The sequence below is a fragment of the Populus euphratica genome, unplaced genomic scaffold (assembly GCF_000495115.2).
Source record: "Populus euphratica unplaced genomic scaffold, PopEup_1.0 scaffold135.1, whole genome shotgun sequence".
NCBI lineage: Eukaryota > Viridiplantae > Streptophyta > Magnoliopsida > Malpighiales > Salicaceae > Populus > Populus euphratica.
Genome location: NW_011499965.1, coordinates 98,865 through 121,259, shown reverse-complemented (window position 1 = coordinate 121,259; position 22,395 = coordinate 98,865). Strand labels below are relative to the sequence as shown.

The window sequence follows — 22,395 nt, the reverse complement described above, 5'->3', positions numbered from 1 at the left end:
AAAAATAATAATTTAATATATATTCAAACGACAAATATCTTAAAAACCAACTAATAATTGTTTACAAGATCATGACACACACATCGACATATATATAAATATAAAGCAATTCCGTTCTGGATTTCTCAGAAAGCTCATGGAGTTTTTTCTTTTTCTTTTTCTTTTTCTTTTCTTTTCTTTTCTTTTCCCCCTGGATCGTTGTGATGATGATCATCATCTCTCTCTCTCTCTCTCTTCTCTCTCTCTCTCTCTCACTTTTAGGGGCCATGGGATCTGGTCGTATGTGACTCCTGAGAAATCACGTCTAACATTTTAGGTGGTAAAGTTGATAATGAAGGCAACTTTGCTAAAGTGAAAGTGGTGGTCTAGAATCAGTACAAGCTATTGGCAGGAAATCATCATCATAATATATTTCATTACTATATATGTGACCTAGCAATCTGGTTAGACAGTCAATTGTTAACAGTTGATTGTTAATACACCGAAAGTGAATTTTGATCACCATTTCAAAGATTGAAATTGTTTTAATATTCTCCTCTTGTCATGGTGTTTTTTTTTTTTAAAAAAATTAATATTTTAAATCCATTTCGGATGAGAGGCTGCGGTCAAATCCTGTTTTTAGGGGGAAAAAAAATTATTTTAACACTTTTCACACTTGAAATTGAGATTTAGAAACTAACATGCTTTTATAATAATAATAATAATTTAAATATGAGACTTTCTAAAAGTATAATCAAATCATTAAAGGGAGTTATATTTGTTAAACAATTAATTCAATTTAAAAATTTTAATTATTAGATAAGATTTTAAAATATAATTTATATTATTATTAATATATCTTTTCAAATAAAATTTTTTGTGAAATTTATATATACTCAAATTATTTTATATTTAATTTTTATTAAATAAATAAAAATAATAAAATTTAAACCAGTAACTATTTAGTTTTTAAAACCATAACATAACTAAGAGTAAAGATTTATTTAATTTCTAGATGCATGGAATGTGAAGTGGTGTGCATCTCAAGAGGTTGTAGGTAGCTTTAAGTGTTTTGACCTAACATCCCATTGCCTTGCTGGATCAGCAGCCATTAACAATATTCCTTATCATTGCGAGCGCATGTTAAACCCTAATTCATAATGGCAAATCCCATTCCCGTGCTCCTACTCCATCAGTGCGTCTGATCCGATGAAGTCCACTAATGATATTCAATTATTATTCCTTCCCAACTTCTCAAGGTAACTATTCCATTTTCAAGAGGCTTCACTTATTTATTTATTCCACTACTATTAGCGTTATTATCATTTATTATTATCGTATTTATACATAAATTATATACCTATATATAGAATTTTGAAACCCAGCTGAGCAGATTGATCTGAAACATAACATAGTGGGTTAATTTGAAATCCAAAGCTCAAACCAGACTAAATTAAAAAAAAAAAAAAAATTTGATGTGACCTAGTGACTTGGTTGACCCGGCTATCCAATTAACCCAGCAAGATCCGGTCAAGAACCAATTATAAACTTATTGATTTTTTATTTTTTATTTATTTTTTATTAAAATGACATCTTTTAATTTTAAAAAATAAAATTTGATATGGTCGGCCTAGTGACCCGGTCAAAATTCAAAACTCGAGCCTTGAACTGGCCACTAAGCCAAGCCTTAAAACTATATATATATATATATAATAAAATACATGAAAAATACCCATTTTTATTAGATTTTTTGGGTTGATATTGAAAAAAAAAAAAAACTATTACAATATCTCTCACAATTTTATGCATTTAAGAATGAATATTGAGAAATAAATATAGGATTGACTTGAGACTCAATCTGTGAGATTGTGATTCTATTTATTTATTTGGAGGTATAAATTGTGCTTGATTGACCTAGACCTCATTTAAGATGGGTAATATAAATTGTGTCATTGTAATTTTTATTTATTTTAATATAGTGAAAGAGCCACGTGACTTTTCAAAATCTTGCCCCCAACTTTCACGACTTCCATTCTGAAACTGCGCATCAGAGGCGCGTGAATCTTTAAATAAAATCTCCTTTGTGTCTCTTCAAAACCTCTCTGCCTCCCCCTTTCTATCTCTCCAAAATATCTGTATCATTTCAGTTTTTTTCTTAGTTTTTTTTTTTTTTTAAAAAAAGTTTTAATACCATGGCAGTGGAGGGTATTGTTTTATTTTAATAAATATTAAATATTTTTTATTAATTTTTATATGCTCTAACAAGTAGGTGGTATATTAAAAGCTATTATTAAAATTATCACGACGCCCATACAGAATAAGATGATTTGTATTTCAAGATTCTTAACAGTATGGTAGTGCTAGCAATTTCTTTTTTCTTACTTTCTTTCTTTTGTTTTTTTTTTTTTTTTTTTGAAATTTTTTTTTAAATTAATTTTGTTTTAGAATTTCACTCTTCTTTGATTTTTTTCCTATCAAATTTAATTTTTATTTTTTTGATTGTCAAATTTTTTAAATTGATAATTTTAAATTAATTTATATTAAATTTCTTGATTGGAATTAAATTCAAAGTTTTACATGCTATGAGTTTTTAAAATATAACAAGGTTTAAAATATTTACTAGGGTTTGATTGATTTTTTTTCCTTTGTATAAGCTAAATTTTTTTATGTCTTATCATTCAATATATATATTTTTTTTTTATAGTTTGGGTTTCATTTTTTTTAACTTGCTTTCTATAAAAAAATTTGTTGGTGTTGAAAATAACATAATTATTTTGAGTCTTTTTTTATCATTTTTTTTTGGTTTTTTCACTAATTATTTAATTATTTTCTCGATTCTACCCTTTAATATTTGAAATGGTTTTCCAAACAGTTTATAAGATTATAATTATTTTTCTATTTCAACCTCTCTTTTTTTTATCTTTTAAATTTTATTTTCATTCTTTTAATTATTATTTGTTTTATTTGAGATTTTTATTTTAAATTATTTTTATTATTTGTCTTCTCTAGGATTTCTCAGTTATTTTAAAAAGGACTTGGTGTTTTTCAATCTTTTTCTTAATTATTCTTTGTTTGATTTAATTTGGCTAATCAATATTATTTTTTATTAGCAATTGAGCTTCTTAATTTAGTCTAAGTCTAAGATTTAATAGGTTGTAAGTTTGAGATTTTTGCTCAGGCTTAAAGGTGTGTTTGATTTTCTTGGTTTTTTTTCTTATTTTAGCTGGTTATTTTTTCAATTTTATCATTATTTTTATTTTATTTTTGTCTTTTAATATTGATTTATTTGATAATTAAATTTTATAATTTTAATCAATTTGCTTTTCTACACGGTCACTTTGGTATCATTATTAGATCAAATATTTTATATTTTGACCCAAGTGGGCTTGTATCAATATTTTTGTCATTTTTTTAATAATGTTTTTAAATTTTTTTCTTCAACATTTTATATGCTTAAGGTTGAACTTCAACTTTTTTTTTATGGAGTTATTATATTTTTATTTGTTTTATCAAAAATTGACCTTCAAGCTTTTTTTTTTATATTTTTTTATGAGATTATCTCAATTTTATTTTAATAATTGCAAAGTTTATAAGTTAACTCAATTTAACTATTTATTTTTATTCAGCCCTTCAATATCCGAGTTGTTTGATAATTTAACTAGGCTCAAGTCATGTTCTTTTTATTTTTTTTTTATTTATTTTTGCCAGCTTATTTTTTATTGTTATATTTTTTAAATCATATTATTTAAATTATTAATTAAATCAATAACCCAAGTCTTGAATTTCTTCCCCTTGGCATTCTTTTCTTACATAAAAAAAAAAAAATGGCCAGAAAACGGCGAACGGCGGAACACAAATCTATAACTTAAAGTTGAAGCATCAAGTAACTTGAATATTAGCTTGAGTTCTAAGCAACAAAAACTAATTTCTCATGTGAGATAACTAATTATTTGCCTACATGGTAATAATAGCAGTAATTAATAATTATGATTACTACAAACAAGCAGTAAAAGTATACAGCCAGAGGAACGTGATTAAGGAGATACGTGCATACTTTCCCAAGAATTATTTAAAACGAAAAAACAATTTTAGTTATTTGCTCTGGATAATTACAACTAATTAATTACCAAAACTATGAAAATGTACTTAAAATATGCTTGGCTGATGTTGTATGTTTTGTATTGTGATGTGTGCTCTGATGCGAGTAATTAAAATCACTTTAATTGTTTATTAATAATCTATCATGATTTTATTTTAAGGATGTAATTTAAATTAATTATTTTATTTAAGAAAATAAAAATTTTCTTCAAGAAACTAAATGAAAACAGAGATAAGATAATAGTCTACTTTGTTTTAACTTTAATTTCTCGGTTATAATCGTTTGCTTATTCTTGTAGGATACGATGAGTGAAGCTTACGGAGGGAAAAGGGAAGAAAGCAAAGGAAAGGCCCAGAAAAAGCAAACTGCAATCCGCTCTCTTTCTTTCTTTCACTCTTACACCAAAAAACCTGCTTATAACGGACAAGAATTGTAGCGCAAAAGCAGAAAAAAGGGAACAAACCAGAAACTCTATGCTGTGCAGTGTCCAGGAGAGATCATAACTTGTTCAACAAATATCAATTGCTCCTCGGGCTAGATCTCTCGCAACTACTGGTACAACATTCAATGTTTCTTCTTTATACTGAGAATATATATCAAGATCCTGCTTTCTTTTTGTTGTTTTTGAGTTTTTCTAAAGATTGAAACTGTAAAACTAATAATGCATGTAGATTGGAGGGGAGCCTTGTTTACGTAGTGGTGAAAGTAAAAGATGATATTCTTGGTGATTGTGCAGTTTCTGTGTTAATTTGCAATTTGGTAAAATAGAATTAAATAATTTGACGAGAAAGGAAGGCTTTCGTTTCTTTTCCTTGAACTTTCCTCCACTTTCTCGGGAAGCAAACAGAAGGGGTGAAGCCATTTTTATTTTTTTGGTTTTTTTAGTTAATGAATGGAAATTAGAGGAGAATCATCTTTGCGTACATGGACTCTGGTCTAGAGGCATCAGCAGAGAGTCATTCTTTATATCGCTGCTTACTACAGAAAAAAGAAAATTAAGCAACGAGTGACAAGTGCAATTACCAAGATTACCCCCGCCGCTTGCTTGGGACTTGCGTGCGTTTTTGACATGGAGGGGTACAAAAGTGTTCGTATTATGCTGTAAGACTTGTAGACTTGGAGGTGAAGGAAAGATTCCTTTACTCATCAATGCTCGCACGTCTCCCAAGTATTTAGCACAAATTGAAATTGGATTCCTTTTTTTTTACTGTCGAGAAAGAAAAAAAGCATGTGGTGTGTTGTGATGTCAATTCAATCATACAAATAGCTTTGGATTTAGGAGAAGTGAACATTCGCTATCGATCATGTCACTGTAAAAACGTTTACGGAATATGGCCGCGTCCCTGTTTTCATTATAAGATCAATCAGTTCATCCGTCTCCGTTAATGGATTTAGGGAAAAACTCAATTCATGGATTTTAATTTTCTCTGGGAACTCAACCGAGACAAGGTCTATAGTGAGGGAACTTTTTTGAGTTTTGAACTTTGTCTTTCTCGTGTGTAGAGTGGAGTTCATCTTTCAGCTGTTGAAAGAACCAAGAAAGGAAAAGAAAACGAATTGTTTGTTTTTTGGGATTTTTGTAAGAATCCTCTTTTTGACTATTATCACGAAGTCTCCTTTTATTCAATAGTACTGGCTGTATTCATAGTCTCTCCATGTGATTTAGACTGATTTTGCAGGCACTGGTCATAAACGGTTGCCTGCGCAGCACTAATTGACTTTCGAGGCATTTCTCACTGGTGGCTTCAGAAAGGAAGTGCACCAACAGATCTAGGCTTTTTGTTAGAGAACCCAGCAAGACAACAAGGTTTCAGCTCGGCTCTTTCTGCTATCACCGAGTCTCTATTTTGCATTGCATTGTAATTGTGCGCACTGATTCCACCTTCAATGGCAGCATATTAGAGCACCTGATTGCATTGCAAAACGAGGAATGCATTGAAATCCAGTGAGGTACTATGGTACGTTGATGCTATATGTGATGAAGAATACTGCTAGTTTGAAGGTGAAATGGAGAGTGGTGCAGGCATCACAAATGAGAGGCTTGCCGTGGTACTCAAAGATCCATCATGCTTTGGCCAATTCCGGAATGGTTCCAATCCCTGGATGGCCAGATATGTTTATGGCTTGATCTTTCTGTTTTCCAATCTGCTAGCTTGGGCTGCAAGGGACTATGGCCGTGGTGCCTCAGTGACAATGGAAAGTAAGATTGCTCATTGTTTTAGCTGTTCAGCTACTCACTTGTTAGCTGTATGCTTATGTTAATTTTTCCCAAGGATTTGCAGAGTTAAAACACCTACCTCCAAATATTTTCTTTTGGTCGCTTTATCTCTCTGGTGTTAAAATGTGGCTGCAGAACTGAAAGTGTGTGCGGGAAAATCTGACTGTTCGGGTGCTGAAGGAGTTCTGCGTGTGAGCTTGGGATGCTTTGTATCCTTCAATTGTAACATTGATTCAAACTGTCTTCTATAGTTGCTTTCTCTAACACCAGAACAATCATACAGAGGAGCTTTATGGTGCTTTCGTACTTTTATTACAAGCCAATATAAGGGATTCCTTCCGTGAAATAGAGGAATCTTGGAACTAAATTAATTTTCAAAGCTATACCTTAATCATATTGCAGATATTTTACATAATAATGTTTCTTTCTACTGTTGGTACCTCAAAGTTGCATGACCGCAGAGATGCATGGCATTCTGGATGGTGGACCGCTAAGATTGTCTTGTGGATTTCCTTGACAATAATCACATTTTTGGTGCCCTCTGCCTTTTTCCAAATTTATGGTTTGTGCCATTCCGCATTATGTTCCCTTTATCAATTCTAATCCAGTATTTCAATGTTTTGATAATATATATAATCGTACGTTGATGTGATTTTCTTCCTTCCCTCTTAATTTCGCAGGAGAGATTGCACATTTTGGTGCTGGGTAATTCTCTTTCCTGTTCTATATCATATTACTGTTAGTTTTTCTGGAAGCTGTAGATGGTTCCTCTGTGTTTTGGTTGCAGAAATCTCTCTAAGATTTTGGTTTACTTTTCACTTTATCGTTTCAGGGTCTTTCTCCTAATTCAGCTAATAAGTGTAATCAGTTTTATTCGATGGCTGAATGATTGTTGCCAATCTGAAAAGAATGCAGTAAGATGGTAAGACTTCTGTAAAGCTAATGCCAGTTTAAACTCTTTCTGTGCTTTTCCTAATTGGAACATTTTGTTGATGATCATTGCATTTTGCACAAAACATATTAAGTTTGCAAATAGCCTGTGAACATCATCGCGTGCACCCTTTTGTCTCGTGTCTTCCTGCCATAGATTAGATAGTGCCAATCAATTAAAAAATTGAAATGAAATAAAATAGAGACATTATCCGATTCATAAAAGCATTTTGAAAATTCTCAGCAAAGATCTACGGATGCTCAAGGTAGGTGAGCTTGCTTTCATAGTCTGAGCATTTAGGCGGTCAAAGCCATTGACCCTGTCAGCAAGGAAACTGATGAAAAGACCAAGTAAATGATTGCATTCTTTCTGGCCTTTAGAAAGGTTGCGGAGTTCATAATTCAAAAATAGAATTAAAATAATTCCACCAAAGAATACTAGAAAATTTAAAATTGACCAATTTTTAGTGCTTATGCTTCTAAGACAGTAAAATCTGTACTGAATTGCAACTTATTCCTAAGAATACCTAAACCAACTTCACTGACCAACAGAATCAGACCTTAATCCCTGTATGTCCAAACCAAGTTCATCACAAAAGTATCTATGTATTCCATATAATAGGCTATTGATTAGTCTGGACTTTAGAAGGATTTATTTATCACATCTTTATCTCTACAACCTTCTTGGTGATGCTTGTTGATCTGGTCAGCTTGAATCCAATATATGTCCTGCATAGATTCAGTTAGGCAATTTGATGCCAGACAATTCCTGGCAAATTATCCCATGAATTTGACAATTGAGTTTTTCTTATCAGTAATTTATCAAGAAATGCGAGTTACCTACTACTTGATAGTTATTTCACCTGTATCAGCTCTAATTTTATGTGATTCGGACTGCAGCCACATCAATGTGATGCTAGTTGCAACTACTTCATATGTAGTATGCATACTTGGGGTCATTCTAATGTACATTTGGTATACACCAGAGCCGTCTTGTTTACTTAACATTTTCTTCATCACCTGGACTCTGGTACTGCTCCAGCTCATGACCAGCGTTTCTCTCCATCCCAAAGTAAAGTCCTACATGTGCTTGCTTTCAATTGATTGATGCCCTGACATACAGTTTAAAGTTACTAATTTCGGCTGGAAACAGGTGAATGCTGGCTTTTTGACTCCAGGGCTCATGGGGCTTTACGTTGTATTCCTCTGCTGGTGTGCCATCAGGAGGTACGCTTCCCTATCTTATTTATTCATTCCTCTACATCTACTGTCTGCAAATTTATGCTACAGATAAATGTTCTTTTAAATTCTCAATCATTTAACGCAACATGGTTGTACAATGGGAAACTGCACTAGTCACTAATTAAAAGCGATCATCAAGGTCGAAGGGCTTTTGTAAATTACTGACTTTACATGACCTGCAGTTCGTAACTTCCAAAAAGCATTGGAATGACAGATGGCAATAACACTTGTATACCCCTGCCTTAACAACCTGACGTGAACTTCACCAGAAGCAATTTTTTTCCCATAATGCTTTCCATTGCTGAAGCGAAGCTTGAAATGAACTGTTTCTTTCGTTATTTTTTTTTCTTCTATTATAATCGTCGAGTTAAAACAGTAGATTAGTCAATACTATATTCTTCATTCAATTTGATTTTATTGCATTTTTGTGTTTGCAGTGAACCAGCAGGAGAAAGTTGCAACAGGAAGGCAGAAGCTTCAAGAAGAACAGACTGGCTAACCATTATAGTAATCTCAAGATCCTTAAAGTATTTCATAAGTTCTAAACTTAGCAATTTTGACTCGGCTAATGATAGAATTTGCTTTTTATATGCCTAAGGAAATTCAAAACATCAATTATGATCATATTTCCAAAAAGAAAAGAAAACGCTACGGGAACGGAGCTTTCATATTGCCCCTAAAAAGTACATTTGACTTCCATGGATAACCATTGGCCTTAGGTAGTGGACTTGGAATATCTCTTACTTTGTTAGGGGGAATTGTAGTGTCAACCTGATGGAAAGGATTGATGAAGGAAATGCTATTTACTTTCTTGATTTGAAAAAAGAAACTAAGAAAATGAATCCCTTTTCCAGGAATGCTATCTCCTGCATGAGCCTATAAAATGGAGGAAAATTGCCCCCAAAAAATTAGAACGGCTGAACAGTTGAGCAAACTAATATTTTTGAAACTTGAAAGCACTGTTAGTTTTAAAAGTTTTTTTGTTGTCATGATTTCTTGGCATTTTTCTATCTTAATGACAATAGATCTCGTATGTCCACAGAGCTTTATTGTTGCACTGCTTGCTATTGTTATAGCCACATTTTCTACAGGCATTGATTCTCAATGCTTTCAGGTTAGTCCCAAAATCCAATGAAATTTTTATTTTCTATCACCACATCGTTCCACAACTATTGGCTGACAACGGCTGCAGTTCAGGAAGGGGGACACGAAGGATGAGGATGATGTTCCATACGGTTATGGCTTTTTCCACTTTGTTTTTGCCACAGGAGCAATGTACTTTGCAATGCTATTGATTGGCTGGAATACTCATCACATCATTCCGAAGTATGTTGCCTTATCTCAAAAACTTATCCGCCTTTTGTGCATCTTGTCTTCTCATCCATCCTAATGTGGCTGGGTGATTTTCACATCAAATTTCTCTGAACCAAGGAGAAACCACTAAGTATAAGCACCCATTGTCAATTTTTCTTCGATCATTTCAATCAATCTTGAATACAATTTCAGTGTTTTTTGAGGTCTTGTTACAATCAGGAAAAAAAAAACTGCTCTGGGGAAAATTAAAGACGAACAAAAACATTTCGTCCTGTTTATTGAGAATTGGCAAATTCATAGGCGGGATGAAATTAATGTCTCTCACCTTGATCTTGTACAGGTGGACCATTGACGTGGGTTGGACCAGTGCTTGGGTGAGAATAGTGAACGAATGGCTCGCAGTTTGTGTTTACTGTAAGTAGTTAAATTATAAAAATAAAAACATTTCTCCATGCATCATTGCTCTTCATTAAAAGATGTATTCTTGGACTATAAAACCAAGAGACCATAAAACTCTTTGCCTCAAGCCATCTTGATCACGACAAAAAAAGACGTTATTTATATTGGAATGAAGAAGAATAGCTCATATAAGATCATTTTGCAGTATGGATGCTGGTGGCTCCAATACTACTGAAGATCAGACGAACAGCAGAACCTGTTTAAGACACACCAAGGCTCTCCAAATCATTTCTCAATTGCTCCTTTCATCTGTTATCTATATGGTAATCAAACGATTGGAGATAGAAGACATTGTGGTATACTGATCACGATACCATGCTAGAGCAACGCACAGCACATCTACTGACGGACCTGATTTATTCCTTTTCTTCTTGTTCTTTTTATTGTTGTAATCTGACATTGCAGAAAAGGGAGAGGGAGATTCATATAATTCTCTGTTTAACTCTTGGGAAAATGATATTTGTGATTTGTGAATATGCTACTGAAGAGCGTATCTTACAAGAACAGGATTGTAGTTTCCTTCTTGTGCTTGTGAAGTAATCCAGAATCTCGTAATGATAATGATTCATTAATCGAAGGAAAGAGAAGAAACAGTCCAGTCGCAGGCTATGCTTGTTCCCAGTTATAACAAATCTCAAACAACTCTGCTTTTCTAACAAAATCTTGACAGATAAAAGACTTCTGTAATCCGAACTTAAAGACGAAAAGGATAGCCTGTAAAATGTCTTTGTACAGAAGATTGTTTAGAATCATGCCATCTAAAATATTAATGCTAGTTTGTTCAAGAACACTAGCCCTAGATGCAGGGGTCCTTGGAGGTCAGGTCGTGGTGTCGGGTAGTTAAAGTAAAGTAGTTGAGAGAAGCTTGGAAGGAAGAGTAGATGATATAGAGATAGATGAGAGCTTGTGGCAGGTGAGAAGTTAGGGTACAATTAAAGGGGTTGGGTAATACTGTTCAAAATGGATTGCTGGTGAGCATGACAACCTAGGAAGTCATCAAGCACCAAAACAAAAGAAGTGACGTGGAGAGAGAGTGGAATTAGAGAGAGAAACTCTCAAGCCCCTTAACTGTAAAATTGATCTAAAATAAATAAAATATTAATAGATATTGAAAATGACACCTAGTCGCAAGAATTAAATTATGCAAGTATAAAAGGACACCTAGATATAATAATTAAGTGTATTTGTTTGCTAATATCATATAAAGCATTTTTTAAAATATTTTTTAAAAATTATTATTATTATATAATGTTTTTTTTAATTTTATTTTTAATATTAACACCTTAACTGTAAAATTGATCTAAAATAAATAAAATATTAATAGATCTTGAAAATGACACCTAGTCGCAAGAATTAAATTATGTAAGTATAAAAGGACACCTAGATATAATAATTAAGTGTATTTGTTTGCTAATATCATATAAAGCATTTTTTAAAATATTTTTTATTTAAAAATTATTATTATTATATAATGTGTTTTTTTAATTTTATTTTTAATATTAACACATCAAAACTATCAACAAATATTAAAAAATATCCATTTAATATTTTTTTTTAAATCAAATATACTTTTAAAGTATTTTTAAATATAATTACAAGTAAAAATATAAACAATCTATAAACAACCTAGTAACTTACGAAGGATGGGTTTGATGTCATATGTCCAAAAAAACACATAACTACACTCTTGGAAATATATAAAAGAGGTTAAGGTCGCTTTGACTCAACGTTAATGGCTCTATTCCAAACACATGAAGCTAAATCTTTCTAAACATTCTTAAAAGTTCTTAAGTTAATCATGTACCATGTTTATATGTCCTTGATTAACCTTTAGGAGTTCAAGCTTACCCGTCAAAATGTAGATGAGTCTTGATTCATGATGACACTTGATTTTTTCATTCATATATAAAAAAAAGTTTGATATTGAAAGAGATGAAACATGAGACCAAGTGTAAGGTTTTTTTAAATATAAATTAATTAATTGTAGAATTAATAATAAATTTAATTATTTAATTATAATTATAATTTAAATTTAAAATAATTTATTAGAAATCTAATGGATCATACACATTAAAAATTATTGGTTAAAAATTAAATTGAAATGATTTAATTAAGTATAAATTCATTAAAATATATTTTACAAATTAAAGACTAGAATATAATTAATATAGAGATTATATTTCTAGATCTAAAAAAGTTAAGCAATGACTTGATTGAGTTAATTTTTAAAATTTTTCTAAATTAATATATGGATATTATTTAAAAAAAATATCAATTTTACTAATATATAGGATTTTTCAGATTTCTCCCCAAATAATAAGTCATGTCTTTTAGTTTTTTTTAAATTGTTTGTTAGGCACAAAAGTTAGTTAAACACAAAATTAGATCTAGCACTCTAGACATAATAATTCCTCCCTTCTAAATAGAAATTTATGAAATTTATATGAATTATCATTAAAAAATAAAAAATTAAACAGTTTATGATTTATAACAACTTAACCTTTAAAAAATTATTTAAAATAAATCTTCAAGTAATAATTTCTAAATAACTCTATATCTACATCTATTTAAAGTGTTATTTGAAACTCTTAATTATTTTTTTATTATTTATATTGCAATATTCAGAACCCAACAAAAACTTTATAAAATCAATTCAAATGAAAATACTCGAACTTGGTTACATGAAGTTCCATCAGCATCGGATACATATAAAACGTAAGTTTTGAAATGTAGACACGAATCTGAATAATAATTTGATTACTTTATTAATATTGGATTTATTTGAAAAACAACCTATACACATTGAACAAAATCAGGGAACGATGGGGCCCAGTAAGGATCAATAGAAGTTTTTAAACTATTACAGTGAATGTTGAACTGCTGCTAAACTAGCTTTTGATAAGAAGCAGCTACAACAAAACGTTTTTCGCTCACCCATGACACGAGACCAGGTTGTCTTACCTCTGGAAAGCACTTACACGTGTTTGGTATTTTGTTTAGACTGCTTATTTTTTAATATGCATTTAATTAAATATAGATAATTTTTTTTAATATAATTTTAATATGATTGTACCAAAATCTTAAAATTTTTAAAAAAAAACCCCCTAGGGATATATCAAATTTAATAGCTTTTTAAGTCAAATATATATGCTTATATATACAAGCATACACTAGTGTGTTTATTTTTACAACAAAAAAATATTCAAATATTTTATGTTTTTTAAAAATTTTAAATTTTAAATTAATTTTTTTATATTTAATTCAAATCAAGAAGACGAGCAGCTAAGTGACCAAAAAGTGTTCTGCAACTTTGTGGAGAAATTATCCTTAATATTTTTTATTTTTTAAAATTTATTTTTATATCAATACATTAAAACAATTTAAAAATAAAAAAATAATTTTTTTTTAAAGACTTTTAAAACACAAAATTAAACATGAAAACATACTCTATAATAGGGTCCAAGGACGGGTGGGGCAGAAGGCTAAAACCCAACGGTATCTTGCAGAAAAACATCTCAATATTCCAAAAATATATGTGCACACAAACTGTACTGTAATGATCATTTCATAAACTTCAGCAGACTCAAAAAAAGCTTACCGGAATGAGGAAGAGATTACAAAACCATACACTGAAAAAATGATACAACCTGAAGAAACGGCAGACAACACTCGGACAACCCAATGAACAATGCAAAATATCTATAAACACTACAGCAGCATGAAAGTTAAACTTAGATCCCCATGCTGGTGTAAACACTTTTAATTGTAGTTACTCCCTCTCCCTCTCCCTCTCCCTCTCCCTCTCTCTAAACTATGCTTCTCTGACAATTGATCAGATGAACAATGGGCACTCTTTAATTTGGCTGGATCAATAGAAAGTACATTATATCAAACCAGAACTAAGCTCCACCCACCGGCATGGCATGGGGCATCAAGTAGATGCTTCCCTGAACTTGGGTCGCAGGAACAAACCTTCTACTTTCATCCAAAAGGATTTCCTCCAACAGAAGAGAAAGGCTGTGGGGTTGGAGGGGCAGAGAATCTACCAGCCACCTGTTGATCCATATTCACGGCACCAAAAGCAGCACCATCACCGCCAAAGCCACCTACTACTTGATGCCTGTACGTACCCCCAAAAAAAAAAAGAGGAGAATTGAAACCTCGATAAGTGGAAGGTTTAAAATGGTGATCAAAGCTGCCAATACTTGCCACGGATAATTCTAAACTTCAGACAAGAAACCAAGCCTTGTAGAGGTGGAATATTTAATATTTAGGAATGAATACTAATTTAAAGCTCTCCCAACAGTGTAATTGATCTGGTCCAACTAACCATTCAACGAGAAAGTCACTAACCCTTGTTGGTAAATGAACATTTACTTGCGTGGCTTCAGTGAAACTACAGTTCTCTAGAAATATATTCTCTTCCTCACACAATGATGCAAGACCCTCTTGTGATCACTACATGATTGTATGAGAGAGCCCCATGGTGTAGTAAAATCACACACGGCTGTGTAATAAAACTAGTAACCGAGTTAAACAGAAAAATTCAAAACCAAAAGGCATACCATAAACACAGCCGGTGACAAAAAAAAATAAATTCTGAAGGACTGTATAAAATTTGAAAAGTAGGGATTACATTCGAGAGAAAATATTCAGACATAAAATACAACAAGAAAAATAACTTACCCTGCAAATGGCATACTACTCGGTGCTTGTTGAGCTACATATACCCCTGAGATTTTCAAATAACTCAGCACGAAATAAAGAACCAAGCAGAGGGGAGAGAGAAAGAACAGGAATTGAATTATATACTTGGAGGTACAGATGACGAATAAGGTGGTGCCTGGGAAGGCAATGCTGGTGGATAAGGAGATGACTGGGGCAGCATCCATGCTGGTGAGGGAGTACCAAGACTGGAAGTATGTTGTAAGCCTGAAGGTGGCATATTCGGTAGAGCAGCATGCAAGGGCGTCATTGAAGGAAACTACATCACAGGGACCACATATCATGGAAGTGGAAAAACAGATTGATATCCAATCATTTTCAACTGGCAATTTCATCCCCTACTCTGTTATTGGTAAAATTGAGGCCAAAAGAAGCACAATTTCATACACGCATTTAGTGAAAACATTATTTTCCACATTATAGCATCATTTTTACAGCAGAGTAATTCAAACAAATAAGACCAAAGGATATGCACATATTGAATTTTAAAATGAAATGAAGTTAAATCACATACATGTTGGGCTTGAACTGGTTCACTGAGATCAAAAGGGTTTGCTGACTTAGGTTGCTGGAGAAAAGTTGGCATAGACTGTAGTTAACAAAAACAAAACTATGATTAATTTGTCCAGGAATTATGCACAAAAAACTGTAAAACATGGAAATGATTGACTGGGTTAATAAGCATACCGCTGGAACACTATTATATTGCACAGCAAAACCCATACCACGAGCTGGACCAGATGGCCACCCTGGAATTGCTGCAGGATAAGGTGAATATGTAGCAGCAAAAAGATCCTGTGCACAAATTCAACATTCATTGAATAAGCAATATGCAACCATAAAAACTATTAGCATATCCAATGAAACCTCATAAAATAATGAAACAAGATTGAACAGAAAAATGCAATTACCGCAGGCAGTTCTCTTCTTGCAGCTGGTTTAACTGCCACAGCTGATGGTTGTGATAGACCAGCAGACATGACTCCTGATGCAGGATTTGAGACAATTTGAGGAGCTACTGCATACGGTGTCGCCAAAGACACTTGCACATTTGAGGCAGGAGGCACATTCCAGGTCTGCCAAAAAAATCCAGCAGGTGAGGACAATTAAATAAACATACAATAATATCTGACAACATACAGCACAAAATTCACAAAACCCACACTAGCAGGCTTACCTGATTCCCTGAAGCTAATGGTGGGGTAAATTGTTGAGTAGTAGAATGACCAGTAGAAACAGGGAATAGAGAAGGTTGCTGATGCTGCACACTAGGCCACTGCCCTGCTTCTGTAACACTGGCAAATGAATGACCACCATTAACAGGCATAGCAGGTGCCAATCTTGGGGCAGTTGCTGAAACACCACTAGCATGTAATATTGACAAGTTATTAACTGGTGTGGCTGCAGGAGCAACAGAATTGAAGGGCAACATCGATGTGTTCCCTGCAGATGCAAAAAGGGAAGCATTTGTTGGATTGCCCACAGCTGCTGTTGCAGGAGCACCAGCACCACTGTGTGATCCCAATATATGACCAGGTCCAGGTACTGGAACTGAGAGTTGTGAGAGAACAGATTCCAGAGGATTTGCTTTTGGAACCTGAGATGCTTTATTCTCAGGGGCAAAATCAAAAGAAGCCCAATTGTTGTCATTGGTAGCACTTGGAGAATGCGCAATTGCTTGAGAAATTGAAGCGGCAGCAGGAGGTTCAGGATCTGCATCAAAATCAATTAAGCTTCCAGTATTCTCCAATTTCACTTCCGTTGGATTCCCAGTAGCAGATCCCAAGCTACTGGAAGATGCAGTTCGCTGCAATTAAAAGTAACAATGCTCAAACACTGTTTCTTATTCTTTTCCCCGTAACAGTTTCTGTTGTTTCCACCCAGAAGAATTTAAAAAATAAAATAAACTAAAATAACCAAAGACATCCAGAATGCAACAGATAATGAAAGCAAAGATCAGAGCTAAGCAGGTGAATACAGAGGATGCGAAATATCTGTTTAAAGATTATGTCTTTCATCTGAATTTGAGAGAGAGAGCATGCAGATGATTTCTAAGACTAAACTACTTTAAAATAGCTAAAAGTGACAAGGAAAAGCGAATAATGGAAGAAAAGCAACCGACCATTTTTTCACTGAGAATGATAAGTCAATCCAACCACAAAGCGAAACAGTAATCAGTACAATCAGACTCATTGCGGCTGTTTTCTGGTCTTTTTCTTTGAAACAATTTTCTATCGAGGTAGATTGCACACGATCACATTCAAATTGCTTGCAACTCAAATTAATTGAAATTGGAACATAAATTATCAGTTGGATGGCACCTAAATAATTGCATTCTATTTTCTGCCAGGTGTCATTTAAAGGTTGTGATTTCTATGAACATTCAAACATTATAAATAAATCCTGAGAAAATTTTCAGAACAGGAAAATGGAACGCTCTAAAATATCAACTTTTGACATGCATGGATTTTCCAAAACCATTACTAGCCTTCAACTTTCTTCATAGCTCCCATGTACATTTCCATTCACTGAAGGAAAAGATACCTTCCTTACATACAAAGTTTAAAGAAAAGATACATTGTAAGGATTTTAACAACATTAAATACAATGAACTCAATCTTTGTTTGTAGATATTACAGGAATTGTGATCAACTCTTTTCTATGACTTTCAAGTTTATAAGGTTTTAGCGCAGTATATTAGAATGTTTTCTCAAATCAATACTCTCTCATGCACACACAGACAGGCATCATCTAGCAACCTGAAAACAGGGAAAAAATAAAGAAAAGCAAAAAGATCTTCATAGACTAGGTTTCCTTCTTTCAACATTATGACTAACTGTAGCCCAACCAGCATACAATTATATTAAATTGGGTTTCTAGAATTGAACCCTGCAACTGAAGCTGACAAACAAACTCCAACTAATGGAAAATAGGTTCACAGGATCTTGTTTAAATTTTATCATGACCAAAACTCAACATGCAAAATAGACTTCCTGGAATGAAACATAAGACCTGGAAGAGGGAAAAGCACTAAATGCACAAGATTTGTCTGGCAAAAATATAGATGTAATAATTCTAAGGATCATGGACGTCTAAGCAATGATAGATTGCAGGGCGAGTTAGAAGAAAAGAAGCAGAAACAAGAAAGGAAATTTGTAAACACAGCTTTATGGAACAAAGCTTTACCTGTGTAGGAGCAGGGACATCAGCAGGCCTTGAAACATTGGATTTAGGAGGTTCACTTATACGAAGAGGTACTACATTATCTCCCAAAATCTCTCTGACAGGACGTACCATAGGGGGGCTGGAAGTGTCCTCTTTTGGCCGCTCAGGTGACCTGCCTTCAAGTTTCGGATCTCCATCAGATATCCTTCGGTCTTCCACTTTCCTGCCATTTCCAAATCTATCCTCTCGACGCCAATCATTGACAACTTCTGGACGAGAAGGACTTCTTTTGTAATCATTATACTGTCGACTTTCTTGATCATATCCAGGACTTCTTCTTTCATCATAACTATATCTTGAATATTTATCATCACTTCTTCCACCAGGACTAGACCTTTCATTGTACCGATGTTCATGTGTATCTTCATATGGTGGACTTCTAGACCCTCCTTGATATGCATCAGTTTTCCTATGCTCGGAGAAGTCTTCTTTGTTATCCTTCATGATATCCAAGGAGAAGAGGTTTTAATAGGAGATCCAACAAAAGCCACAACATATTTATTGCCATAAAGGACATGCACATACACAACACACACACACACCCACTTGTCGATGTAAGCTCCCTTCTATAAAGATTGGAATACTTGTCGATGCAAGTGATAGTATCAAGAAAAATCACAGCTAGGGACAAAGAGAGGGCATCTTACCATCTTCATACTTGGAGGCTTGCCATAGTTCCTCTCACCAGTATATCTTCTATCCACATAGACATGTTTTATAAAGTCTCGAAGTCTCTCAACATTACTGGCAGCAAAAGAGCAAATCAGAACTGCAATAATTTTTAAGATGTGAAACACGAAAATAAGCAAGTATAACCTGCTGTCAGGGGGAGACTGGCGTTGTGAATCCCATTCTTTAAAATAAATATCCCTTGCACGCTGAGAAAATAAAATGAGACAGAAAACAATCAAGATTGACAAGCAAAGTGTAACTCTAAGATTATTGAGGGGGGGTATTTTACCTTATTTCCTCCTTCTTGAAGGGCAGCAACTTCTTGTGAGGTGAATTTGGCCATTGATACTGATTTTACTCGATGTGTAAACTCCCGGCTACATATGGAACAGCAAGTTAGTACAAGCAACTTGATCTCTCTCACTCTCACGGAGCCCTCTCCCCAAAACTACCCGCAACATGATGCATCCCAACAAATACTAAGAAATACACATGAACAACCAACAGAAAGCAAGCAGCTGCAAAGAAATTGGATAGCAATGTATAGCAAAGCATATTCATACTCACTGTATTCCACTACAGGTGGTGCAAACAAATGTCCAGAAGTTTGTGCAAACATACTGAGGTCCCTGCTCAATAGGAAAATATATATCAGCACTTTTGTAAGGGAAAAAATGGCAGTTTTCCCCAAAAGGAAGAATTGTAACGGATATACACTACAAATCTTATAACACCATTATTCCAAACACCATAAGAAAATTTTTATATCAATGTTGTCACAGATAGGAAGAATAAAACAATTCACTTTCCTATATTTGCTACAGAGCTACAATCTTGTTCTCATGAGCAAGCATCTAACATGAGATGAATTAAACAATTTCTTTCTTGATTGCAAATCCATGAAATATAATAACAGCAAAATTGTGGTGCAATAACATATTAAATCATAACATATTAAGCAATGCTCAAGTTTGACAATAAAGAATAAAAACAAGCAATGCACTGCAAAGTCACAAATTGTACGACCAATCAATAATAAAAACAAGAAATGCATTGAAAAGTCACAATTAGTGTGACCATCCAATCTCAACCTTCATGCATGAATGAGGATCATACATATGCGTGACAAAAGAATGAGTATGGTTGAAAGTCACATAGTTGAGTCTGTTTCTGGCATTTTTCAGATTACAGATTGTCTTACTTTTCGTATCACCATAGTTTTTTTCTTTTTTCTTTAAGTCAGGGCATTGCTATAGGAAATTTTTTGTTATGAAGTAGAAATCAGTTTCCTAAAGCACCATAAATGTTTTCATGGTAATGATTGATCTCTAGTCCAGAGTTCATGTAATTTTCAAATTGCAACATAAATTATGGATCATTTGGGACAGAGCACCAATGCCCACATCCACCATACAAGTCAATTCAGGTAAAAACCAAACTAACATCACTTGGATCATCTACTGGAATTCTTTATAATTGTAATGGAAAACCACACATGAACGTATCTAAAATATCTAGGAAACCAAGCAAAAACGTTCTGTTTGGACATTTTACATTGAATTGACAGATTTTTCCAACACTTAAGTGAGCTGTGTTTTATTCAATTAACATGTCTTTAGATCTGCCAGCAAAAGTAGATATTCCTAAATCCTAATACTAGATTTGGCAACATTTCCAAAAGTTGAAAAAAAAAATAGTAAAGTAAAGGAAAAGTATAAACAACACAAACTGATACTTTATCTTTCCTTTTGTTCTAGTAACGTTAGTGACACCATTAGTGATTTTTTTTTTCACTTGCCGAAGAAAAATTAAATACCTCTCTTGTTTTCAATGGAATGAAGGGCACTGCTAACAGAGAAGATACAAATCAATTGAAAGAAGAAAAAAATTAGATTCAAAAACAGTATCACTTATCACTCAAACTCAAAACGGCCAAATTGCAAGGTCCTTTGCACTTTGCCCAAATATCTACACATTCAATTACATGCGAAAAAATCATTTCATATTATAATCTATCATTTCCAAACTAACATCATCTCAAATTCAAAAGGTTGTTAGAGGTAAGCAATAATCATGGAGAAAGTTCACTTCATTTTTTCTTTCCATACCTACAAATCAAACCAATATTAATGAAGAAATTACCAAATCTTCATTTTTTTCTCCTTTTATATAATAAAGGGGAGCAATAAAATTTATCGAAGCCAAACTCACTAACAGTTGGGTTCCCATAAGCATTCTTTGGTAAATATGGATCTGAAAAGAGCTTATATTAAGGAGCATACAATATTTCTCAAGCCCACCATCACAACCACTTGCTACCAATTCCGTTAACTCATTTTACTTATTCAGAACCAGCATTGCAAGCATTTGTTTCTTCTTCTTCTTATGCCTTACAAGTTTCCCACACAGAGCTTTACCAGAGCATAACCTTCAGCCTTACTTTCAGATTATTTCAACAAACAATGTTAAAAAAAAATGCCAAAATTAAACTCGCTAAGACCAACTCAGCCGCACCATTCCATTTCTCAAAGAACAACACTAGGCAAAAGTAATGCTAATAATTTCAAAAAAAGAAAAGAAAAGAAAGGCAAGTAACAGTAAGAAAGAGTACCAGACTGTTACAGTTGATACATCTGCGATTCTCTGTATGTTTGAGAAGTCCACGAATTATGCGTTCATTTTTTTCATCCTCTTTTAGTCGATTCGCCATTTCTAACACCAGATTTCAAGAAACCTTCAATTAATCACAATCTTCATTAACTAAACACTGAAATCTTGTACGGAATATCAACATTAAATCCAATCAAAACAATTTATTTTCAAGTTTACATTGATGCGAAGCAGAGAAGACTAATAATAAATCAAAATATTTTTTTTAATTTCAGTTACTAAGCAAGCAAAGAAAACGTCCATGAAACGACACAGTAAGGCATCTAAAAACGACGGATCTGAAGGAAAGAAAGCTACCAACACAAAAATGAATTGCCGCAGCAACAGTTCACAATTCGAAAAAAAAAAAGAAAGAGTAACGGACCTGGAATTGGGTTGATGTAAGTGTAGTTGCAGAAAGTTGATTATAATTAGAGATCCAAAGCAAGCTTCCACTGACCTTAATTGGATGAATAACAGAGAGAGAAAAGAAGCAGATCCTTTTCAGGGAAATAACTATAGGTTCGTGCTTTGGACAGCTAAGAAAGTCTGCCTTTTTCCCAAATAAAATTAGAAATACTGCAGACTAGCGAGAGAGAGAAAAAGGAGGGTTGTGTAAGAAAGTGTAAATAAGTGTAAATGGATAGTTTTATTTTGGTCCCTGTAGATTCCCCTATATTTCAATTCTACTCTTATATTTCGAGATTCTCTAATTGTTTCCTAAGAACCCAATGATAACCTGACATCAAATAATCTACTTTTATCATTTGGATTTATTTTTAATTATTGAAGTTATTCTTGATAGCATTTATAGGATTTAATATTAAGATTAAAACACTAAGAAAAAAATTAGCTTGACATTGGTTATTTAATAGCATAGAGC

The 22,395-nt window shown here is 33.2% G+C and overlaps 2 protein-coding genes across 6 annotated transcripts; one reads left to right on the top strand and one right to left on the bottom strand.

Annotated features, from left to right (window-relative positions):
• The first annotated feature begins 4,359 nt into the window (after window positions 1-4,359).
• On the top strand, window positions 4,360-10,806 carry LOC105138903 (Serinc-domain containing serine and sphingolipid biosynthesis protein). Of its 3 annotated transcripts, none has more exons than XM_011045138.1 (14): window positions 4,360-4,633; window positions 5,758-5,885; window positions 5,973-6,278; window positions 6,432-6,505; window positions 6,699-6,858; window positions 6,977-7,001; window positions 7,129-7,218; window positions 8,127-8,298; window positions 8,380-8,453; window positions 8,906-8,975; window positions 9,511-9,582; window positions 9,661-9,794; window positions 10,123-10,196; window positions 10,387-10,806. In XM_011045138.1, the coding sequence occupies exons 3-14, from the start codon at window positions 6,086-6,088 to the stop codon at window positions 10,443-10,445; spliced, it is 1,197 nt and encodes a 398-aa protein (XP_011043440.1). In that variant the 5' UTR covers window positions 4,360-4,633; window positions 5,758-5,885; window positions 5,973-6,085; the 3' UTR covers window positions 10,446-10,806. The 3 variants fall into 3 exon arrangements, with proteins under 3 accessions (XP_011043440.1, XP_011043441.1, XP_011043442.1); XM_011045139.1 differs by having other exon boundaries at window positions 5,745-5,885; XM_011045140.1 differs by lacking the exon at window positions 4,360-4,633 and adding an exon at window positions 5,213-5,657.
• Window positions 10,807-13,739: 2,933 nt separating this feature from the next.
• On the bottom strand, window positions 13,740-22,102 carry NIG (NSP (nuclear shuttle protein)-interacting GTPase). 3 transcript variants are annotated; one of them, XM_011045136.1, is made up of 14 exons: window positions 21,898-22,102; window positions 21,475-21,597; window positions 19,431-19,492; window positions 19,153-19,240; window positions 19,008-19,069; window positions 18,839-18,935; window positions 18,153-18,629; window positions 16,144-16,773; window positions 15,878-16,042; window positions 15,654-15,761; window positions 15,481-15,555; window positions 15,054-15,225; window positions 14,928-14,973; window positions 13,740-14,361 (listed from the first exon to the last, which is right to left on the bottom strand). In XM_011045136.1, exons 2-14 carry the CDS (start codon window positions 21,571-21,573, stop codon window positions 14,223-14,225), a joined length of 2,220 nt encoding a protein of 739 aa, XP_011043438.1. In that variant the 5' UTR covers window positions 21,574-21,597; window positions 21,898-22,102; the 3' UTR covers window positions 13,740-14,222. The 3 variants fall into 3 exon arrangements, with proteins under 3 accessions (XP_011043438.1, XP_011043437.1, XP_011043439.1); XM_011045135.1 differs by having other exon boundaries at window positions 21,475-21,575; XM_011045137.1 differs by having other exon boundaries at window positions 21,973-22,102.
• Between the last annotated feature and the right edge of the window lie 293 nt (window positions 22,103-22,395).

Bases quoted from the DNA above. Each gene is read 5' to 3' on its own strand.
- LOC105138903 (XM_011045138.1), top strand. From the start codon at position 6,086: ATGGAGAGTGGTGCAGGCATCACAAATGAGAGGCTTGCCGTGGTACTC. The intron at 7,002-7,128 runs GTAATTCTCTTT...TTATCGTTTCAG, and splicing joins ATTGCACATTTTGGTGCTGG to GGTCTTTCTCCTAATTCAGC. The intron at 8,976-9,510 runs GTAATCTCAAGA...GTATGTCCACAG, and splicing joins CAGACTGGCTAACCATTATA to AGCTTTATTGTTGCACTGCT.
- NIG (XM_011045136.1), bottom strand. From the start codon at position 21,573: ATGGCGAATCGACTAAAAGAGGATGAAAAAAATGAACGCATAATTCGT. The intron at 19,241-19,430 runs GTGAGTATGAAT...TTCCATATGTAG, and splicing joins ACCACCTGTAGTGGAATACA to CCGGGAGTTTACACATCGAG. The intron at 19,070-19,152 runs GTAAAATACCCC...TTATTTTCTCAG, and splicing joins TTCAAGAAGGAGGAAATAAG to CGTGCAAGGGATATTTATTT.